General features: G+C 45.9%; 1 protein-coding gene across 1 annotated transcript; it reads right to left on the reverse strand.

Moving 5' to 3' along the window:
* Positions 1–2215: 2215 nt before the first annotated feature.
* Positions 2216–6244, reverse strand: LOC309967623 (HLA class II histocompatibility antigen, DM alpha chain; the record flags this gene model as incomplete). The annotated part of the gene is made up of 5 exons (XM_082848400.1): positions 6128–6244; positions 4638–4922; positions 2928–3206; positions 2545–2702; positions 2216–2230 (listed from the first exon to the last, which is right to left on the reverse strand). Exons 1-5 carry the CDS (start codon positions 6213–6215, stop codon positions 2216–2218), a joined length of 825 nt encoding a protein of 274 aa, XP_082704526.1. The 5' UTR covers positions 6216–6244.
* Between the last annotated feature and the right edge of the window lie 2984 nt (positions 6245–9228).

The following is a 9228-nucleotide window of genomic DNA, read 5'->3' on the forward strand; positions in this document are numbered from 1 at the left end:
TATAAGTGACAGTATTATAGAATGCTTGATAGAGAGCATCTAACCTAAGCCCATCATTTTACAGATGAGGCGTTTGAGGCCCAGAGAGGGGGTGTGACTTGTCTAAGGTCACACAGCATAATAAAAGCAGTTTTGAGACTTCCCTGGTGATCCAGTGGTTAGGACTCCATGCTTTCACTGCTGAATGCCTGGGTTTAATCCCTTCTTGGGGAAATAAGATCCCACAAGCTGTGCAGGGCAACGAATAAATAAATAAAAGCAGTTTTAAGGCTTGACTGGCAGGAAGTTTCTGGATAAGTTGGAAAATGGAGAGAGAGAAATCAGGAAGAACTAGAAAGCAATGGGACAGATGTAGAATGGTAAAGTGAAAAGAAAAGAAAAACATCTCAAAGGGAGAACATACAATACTTGAAGGTAGATTCAAAGTAGTTTCCAGAAAAGAAGTTAATGATGCTGCTAAATTCCCCAGTGAAAATCCTTGCTAAGTTATGAGCACCTTTTCTACATGCCAAACGCTGTTCTAAGCATTCTACAAGATGTTAATTTATTTAAGCCTCACAACAACCTTATTAAGGTGGGCACCATTGTTATCATCATCCTTTTACAGAAAATGGTACCAAGACACAGAAAGGTTAAGTAACTCGCCCAAGGGCACACAGCTAAAATTTGACAATCACGATTGAATTCCCAGCGGTTTGGTTCTGGACTCCGCACTCTTTTTCTCTATAAATTTATTTATTTTATTTATTTATTTTTGGCTGCATTGGGTCTTCGTTGCAGTGAGTGGGCTTCTCATTGTTGTGGCTTCTCTTGTTGCAGAGCACGGGCTCTAGGCATGTGGGCTTCAGTAGTTGTGTCATGTGGGCTCAGTAGTTGTGGCTCACTGACTCAGTAGTTGTGGCTTGCTGGCTCTAGAGCACAGGCTCAGTAATCGTGGCGCACGGGCTTAGTTGCTCCGCAGCATGTGGGATCTTCCCGGACCAGGGATTGAACCTGTGTCCCCTGCATTGGCAGGCGGATTCTCAACCACTGCGCCACCAGGGAAGCCCTGGACTCTGTACTCTTAGCCAGCACATATGCTGCTCTTAGAAATGAGATGGTTCAGAGGAGATGCCAATTCCTGGGAAGAAGTGGATATTTTCCCTTAGATTAGATTCTGATACGATGCAAAGAACAGAGACTCTTGCACCAATACCAAAATAATTTCACCCTTCACCTTAATGCCACCCCCTCCTCCAAAGCAACTCCCAAACACCAAGAAAAGCAAGAAACAAAGCACATGCAAAGGAAATTACCACTAGTAGACATGTGGCCCCTGCCCCCACCATCCACCCAAGACAGCATCATCACAGTTCTCCTTGGATGGTCCACTCAGGCCAACGAACAGATCGTCTGAAAGGACACATGAATTCTGGGCCCTTCCAGGCTGTTCATGCTTCATTTCAAGAACTTTGGATTTTACTCTTTTCACAAAACCGGAATGACTGAGTTAGAATAGCATCTGAAGTCTTATTTTTCCATTATGAGCTCTTGTTTTCTCAGCTATCATGTAGGTTGAAGGCAGTTATATATTCCTCAAGGCATAAACATTTCCACAAACAGTAAATTGCAAAAAATATCCAAAAAACCTGCAAGCAGCTTCCGCCACCATTCTGTGAGCAGATTACCAGAAAGTGGCTCTGCCTTCATTGCTCACATATTTTGCACAAACTGATAGGAATAAAAGCCATCGTGCTGTACTGAGACCGGGGAATGGGAATCAGCTGAGGAATTAGGGGTTTTCCCATTTCTCTCCCTAAGGAGGGCAGACGTGTCAGGTTAAGGCTTGTTGAATTTGACATGACAACTTACTCAAGTTAAAATATCCAGAAATAAATATCATGAGTGAAAAAAGAAGCCACGCTGATATTAAGAAATGAGATTTATTGCTTTGACATGGTAGTGATGTGGTCATGATAGGAAAGTCACTCTGGGTTCCCCTGGATGCAAAAGCCCAGGGACAGCAGAGCTCCCAGCTGAGAAACCTGTATACACACACACACACACACACACACACACACACACACACACACACACACACACACACACACACACACACACACACCGGCGGAAGGCCCAGGGCCTCCTGCTCTGAGAAGGAGAGATCCTGGGTAGGATGTGAGAAACTTGAACACCTCTTGCTTGGATGGCTGCAGCTGTTGGTCTCAGACTCTGGTCAAGAAGAGTCAGTCTGAGGAGAGAGAAGGATGGAGGAAAGCCATCAGGGGGATCCTCATCGTCCCCAAAGGCCCTTTCCGGCCTGCAACACACCCTATAGAAGTTGATCTCTCCTTCTCTCCAAATCATCTCCAAGCACCCTTCCTCCAGCCCCCCACATCACTCCTCTCCCACGCAAAGCCATTCTCATGACCTAGAACTGGGTGTGTGTATTTGGGACCTCAACCAGGAGGATGTCCCATGGTGCCCAACACAGGCCTCCCCACCAAGGGCCTGAGGACCACTGTATGTGCTCCCCAGGCCACAGGTCGGTCCCGGCACACCCACACATGCCCTCTCCAGATGCCCTGACATACCACCCGAGCAAGGTTTTCGGAAGTAGATGATGAGGGCTGAGCCAACAGTGATGCCCAGCACACCCAGGCCAAAGGCTACACCGCACAGCACGTTCTCCAGAAGATCGGAGGGCAGCACATTCTGGGGCACTAGAGCAAAAGGGGAGCCGGTCAGCCCAGAGACCTGGTTGGGGAGCCCCAGGGGAATGACACGGGTGTCTGGGATGACAAGGGAGAAACTGAGGCATGGAAGATTGAGGTCAGCTCAGAGTGAGAACAGACTAAACAAGGGCCCAGTGGAGAAAGAAGTCCTCCTGTGGGTCTACCCCCTTCTGCCCCCCAGAGGAACTAGGCTTCCATGGAGAAGTGTCTCACCCCAAAAGGCGATTGCTGTGTAGCTGTCAATCTCATGAGTCACGATGCAGGTGAAAAGATCAGAGGGTGCTGGTGTGAAGTTTAAGTAAGAAAAGGCCTGGAAGGTGAGTCCATCGACGGCTGAGACAAAAGTGGGCCTTGCTCCTTCCACAGGGGCCGAATCATGCTGCCATTTCACAGTCAGTGTGGGTGGGAAGAGGTTACTGATGAAACAGACCAGTGTGTTGGGCTTGCCGAACTCCAGGGGCTTCAGAGTGAACACCTCAGCGATGGGGAGGCCTGTGGGGGTACTGAGGTGAGGGAAAGAAGCGACTAACTTAGATGGGACCCCTGTGTGTGGAGAGGATGTGGCGTACAGAGAGGACACGAGATAGGGGGAGCTAGGGCTCTGAGGGAGGTCTTCGTCTAGGCAAGAACCAGACCTGGACCAGAGCCAGGCCACTCTGGACCCTCCACCCTGACTTCCTGCAGCACTTCCTGTCTGGACTTCACATCAGCAACTGATCACACTCTGTCTTCTCATTAAAATGCAGGCACATTTTAATTAGGACTTCGGGATGAATAGATACACACTACTATATATAAGATCGATAATCAACAGGGACCTACTGTATAGCACAAGGAAATCTACTTGATACTCTGTAATAACCTATATGGGAGAAGAATCTCAGAAAGAATGGACATATGTATATGTATAACTGAATCACTTCGTTGTGCCCCTGAAACTAACACAACATTGTAAATCAACTATATTCTAATATAAAATAAAAATTAAATTTAAGAAAATAAATATAACCACCACCACCAAAGAAAAAGAAAGAACCAATCAGTAAAAAAAATTGAAAATACTAATTTTAAGGGTAGTTTCAAGGAACTATACGTTTGGATATATTTGAAAGACATCCTGATCACATCCATACTTCTTTTAAATTTACCTCATCATCCAATTAATGTCAACTCAGTTTTGATATGGTATTGTAGTTTAAATCTTGGCAAATGTACATTAAAAACACATTATGATTGCAAACTATTACGTTTAGAATGGATGGACAATAAGGTCCTGCTGTGTGGCACGGGGAACTATATCCAATTTCCTGGGATAAAGGAATGTATGTATGTGTATGGCTGGGTCACTTTGCTGTGCTGCAGAGACTGGCACAGCATGGTGTATCAACTATACTTCAATAAAAAAACACATTATGATGCTCAAAAAAATATGGTAGAATAATAAAATAAATAATCATTAACAGAGCTTGATTAACCTATGTAGTTAAGCCTAGTTTACCAAGGCGGTTAGTACCATTTCACTACCTCAGCTGGGGCTTTCATCTACTATGATCCATCAGCATTTCCTAACAAACTCAAATTTTTTGGAAAAAAAAATAATAAAATAAAATGTAGGCACATCATCAGATGCTTCTATTCTCCCCTCCATCTTGCTGAGCATCGTAACACAAGCCCTAATACTCAGTAGGTGTCTGTTGGTCTCTGTTGAATTCATTAAGTTCCGTAGTTTTGAATGCCTACTACATCCCAGGGACTTTTCTTCTGCCCCAAAACAAAAACAGAGTACAGATCATGAGTGGTAGAAAAATCAATATCCAAGGAGAGAACCAGAAAGCAGGAGAGATGGGGAGCTGGTGAGAAGGGGAGTAATTCAGTGTATCATGAGGTTAAGAGGGCAGCCCACCCCCCAAAATATCCCCTGACCTCTAGACACTGGGATTTGCCCTTCAAGCTCTGGGCCAATTTCCTCGACAATCGCCCGGCAGAATGCTTTGTCAAAGAAAATGTTGGAAGTATCTCGAGACTTGTGAGCCCAGTCAGCAAATTCAGGCAGGCGAGGCACTCGGATATTCTGGGAAAAGTCGAAGGAGAAAAGCTGGTCCTTGTTGAAGGATTCGGAGAGCCCCACGTTGGGATTCCCGATCTGGCAGTACATTGTGTGCAGGAACGTGTGGTTTTTCAGCTCATCCCTCCACCCTGGAGTAGGAGCTGCAAAAGAGACAGAGTGGTGTCCAAGGAGGTGGGAGTCACCTCCTCTTTAGCTTAGAAAACAGCAAGGCCTGCCTCAGGTAGAGGGGGGAGAGGTGGGTTGCCTCCCAGTGGGAGCAGAAAAGAAATTACGGGATCTCGCCAAACTTACCCAGCCCATAAAAAGGCCAACTGTTTAAAGTTGTAACAAGTAATTCAGAATCACAATGTTGGTTGTATCTTTGTGCCTAAAGGCACCCAGCCAAAGAGGTAAGTGGCGGCTAAAATCAAACCTGCATTCTGCTCACCAAACCATGCAACCTGCCATAGGGTTATGTCCTCCCAAAGGTCTCCACCTTTGCCTGATCCCCGGGAGGCCATCCTATTGACTTGTGAAGGGCCTGGATGAGTTCCCAGTCTTCACGTGGATATGTGAAGGAATGGCGGTGGCCTCCCTAAGCCATAGATGGCACTGCCCCATCCCATCCCATCCCATCCCATCCCCAGACACACATGGCAGACTGAAAAACCACTCTCCAGGCTTCTTTTCAGCCGCTTCGTTGGCACCAGGCCTCTCTGAAAATAACTTCCCCTCCCTCAACCCTGCAGACCTTGCAAAGACAGGACTGGGGGAATGGCACCATAGCTGCAGGAAATAATCTCTAATTCTTTGAAGCTCCTGGCAGGAATCTCCCCAGCCAGGAGGAAATCTTCTACTCAAAACCCAATACCCAGAATGATAGAGTAAGAGAGGTCTTCCAGATTCTTCTTCCATTCTGCCCCATTCTTTTCAAAGAAGGAACTAAGGACCAATAAAGTTAAGAGACTTTTCAAGAATCATAAGGTGAATTGATGACAGAGTGCAGAGTAGACTCCCAAGTAGGAACAGTGGAAATAACACTTGTTTTGCTCAAATCCCTGCTCTACCACTTTCCAACGGGGTGAACTTCCACAAGTTACTTAAACTCTGAGTCTCATTTCCTTCATCTGGAAAGTGGAGATAATAATCTCTGCTTCAAGAGATTGTCTTCGATGAAACCTACAAAGCACCTCTGGCATTGTTTGCCATCCATCCATAGTATAGCTCTCTTTCCCAATTCTGCTATCGTTTCCACTCTCTCATAATACTTTCACCACTTACAAAGCACTTTCACCGCTTTCAAATGCCCCGGCTCCCTAGGTTCTACCCCAGTCAGGATGGAAGTAAAGGGGAGGTACTGCCATACCTTCAGGGGCAGTCCAGGACTGGGGCAGCAGCCACAGAAGGGGTAGCAGCCGTAGCAGCGCAGCTCCCTGGCTCAGCTCATGATCCATATCTTCACAGCTCCCAGTGGGCTTGGAGCTACCAGACGGCTGACCCAGGTCCCCAGATTCCTTCCCAGATCATGTTTCTCCAGCTCACTTCCCATAACTTCTCTTGTCTTTCTGGCTAAGCCAATCACAGAAAGTGTAGGGTTTGACGTCATCGGTCGCTGGGGAGAGACCAGGAGCGAGCACCCTTCTTAGGACTAGGCTCTTTTACCAGGCCAGCCTAGGGGCTGTAGATGGGTTGGGGAGGCAGTGGAGGAATGTCTGCCTCCTGGTGAGGATCCCTCTTTAGCATCTGGCAGTCAGCCTCAGCCTGTAACCCCACCAAGGAACTCTTCTGAGCAGCACTGCCATGTGGCCGAATAATAAACTGGGTAAATTCATCTTCCCATGGTAACCCCCCAGGGCTCTTCAGACCCTGTCTTCTACCTCCCAAGCCCCCTCCTCTTTCTCACAAAATTTATTCTCCTTCAGGCTTTAGCTCTCTTCCTTCTGCAGAAATAGACTGAAAATGTAACAAGCGTTAGGTCCAGGGCTAGAAATACCAAGATGAATAAGGCATATTCCTGCTTTCAAAGAGTTTCGAGTCTAACTTGGAGGGAGTGGGGGTGGTCACTGAATAAATAATTACATACAATGTAACATATTCAAATAAGACCAAGCCAAGTGTGTTTTGGAAGTATTTATTTCATGAGGATGGAGAAATAGGTGGGATGTAATTAGGAAGGCTACTAAGAGTCTTGAAGAAAAAACAGTTAGACCAGCAGAATGGGAGAGAAGAGAAAAGCCTTCCAGGGCAAGGGGTAGGCAAATGGGTGACGGTCAAAGGCCTTCACAGCTCCTTTCTTTGGAGACCTCTGTATAGTTGGGCATGAATGTTTGGAGGCTGCTCATGTTTCCTTGTTTGGTAACGGGCAGGGAGTGGGGGTGGGGTGTCAAGATGAGCTAGAAAAAAAATTTTTTTTCAGGAATTACTCACTTTTTATTTATTTTTTAAATTTTGATTGGGGTATAGCTGATTTAAGATGAGCTAGAAATTTAGGCAAGAGCCAGATCACATAGGCTCTGTTATGCCACATGGAGGGTGTTTTTGTTTTTTGTTTTTGGGGTTTTTTTTGCCAAGCTGGGCGGCATGCGAGACCTTAGTTTCCTGACCAGGGATGGAACCCGTGCCCCCTGCAGTGAAAGTGCAGAGTCTTAACCACTGGACCACCAAGGAAGTCCCAAGGAGGGTGTTTTTTATTTTACAGATGATAGAGACTTTAAACCGAAGGGCGACATAATCATTTTTAACATTTTAGAAAAATCGTTCTGATGCTTCCAATAATGGTCTGGAGCTTGAAAAGAACTGAGGCCAAACTTCTGGTCAAGAGTCCACACATAGACTTTGTGATGTATATGACAACAAAATTAAAAGTTGCACACACATACACACACACTGCCCTCTGGTAGCAGCATAGCAATACTTTAGGCGAGACATGGTAAGAGCCTGAATTAAGTCTTGTACAGAGGAGATGGAGGGAATCAAATATTGATGTAATTAGGAAGTCGAATCTAAAGCACTTGGCTGATAATTAGATGTGGAGGGGTCAAGGAGAGGTAACACCAAGGTCTCCAGCCTAGGTGGCTGATCAATGATGGACTGAGTTGAAATAGAAAAGAAAGTCATAGAAGCAGAGAATTAAGTTCAGTTTTGTGTTGAATTTGAGGTGCCAGGGTAACCAGGAGGCATGAAGTAGATGGGTATGGATCTCAGGTGTGGGCTGAAGAACCTTAATTTGGGAGTCATCTGCACAAATGCTGAAGCAGAGGCAGTGGACAAGATCACCCACGTAGACTGTGCAGAGGGAGGGGGAAGTGACACAAGGACACAGGTCAGATTGGGTTCAAACCCCAAACTCATACCAGTTATTCAGTATCATCCAGGATCCAGTCAGGAAGGTATGATCATTCTAGGTATTTCAGACTGAGGGGATTTAATATAGAGATTGGTTACAAAGGTATTTTTAAAAAGGCAAGACATGCAAGAGGGAAAAAGAGAGAGGCTGGAGGTGCAAATAGGACAGAGGAAAACCTGGAAATCAGAAGCAGCTCTCGCCCCTGAGCTGGAATTCATGTCTACACCTGCTGTTGTCCTGGAGGAGACACCATCACAGTCACTTCTGGATCTACCAAAAAGGCGCCATCTCCATCAAAGCTGGATCACTGAGAAGGTATTTCCTCTGCCCAGGAAGCTGGAGTCCAGAATCACCCATTCTTGCTGCTGGTACCAGGAGCTGCCACTCTCTTAGAAACTAAAGCAGGAAGCTTCTTGGTTTCTCCTGCCATCTGATCTCCCACCCATACCTCCTACTGAGAGAATCTAACAGGAAGCCAACCGTCCAGGAAGGCTGGAAAATACACGGCCAAGCAGTCCATAACACAGTATAGGAGGCGGGGCTTGGCACTGATGCTAGATAATAAGCAGGTCACTGAAATACACTAATTTGTAAGAATCTGGTGGCACTAGGAGCACCCAGAGAGCTAAGAGAAGAATAAAGAAGAAGCGGATGTAGAGAAATAGAAGTGTTCCATGAAGAAGGGCAAGGTCAGCATTATCAAATGCTACTCAGAAGTCAAGGGAGGACGGGAAAGTGTCCTTAGATTTGGTAATTATGAGATGGGTGACAAATGTGTTGAGAGCAGTTTCAGCGTTGGAGTGGGAGTGGACTCCAGATTGTGGTGGGCTGAGAAGTAAGTGGGAGGTGAGGAAGAAACTGTCAGTGTATATGCTGCAAGTTTGATAGAGAAGAAAAAGAAAGACATAAGGGGTGGGGGAAGAGGCAGTGAGAAAGATCTAATGTGGCAATTAAGTAATCTTAGAAATCAATCTATGTGAATATGGTCCTTTCAAAATCCATACTCCCTTTTGAGAAACAAATAACAGCAGCCATAACAGCCCCAAACAAAAACACCCCCATGACCTCCTGCATATTCTGAAAAGGGTACATATGTGTGTGTGGGTGTGTGTATGTGTGGT

This window comes from Leucopleurus acutus (genome assembly GCF_964270905.1).
Source record: "Leucopleurus acutus genome assembly, chromosome: 10".
Classification (NCBI taxonomy): Eukaryota; Metazoa; Chordata; class Mammalia; order Artiodactyla; family Delphinidae; genus Leucopleurus; species Leucopleurus acutus.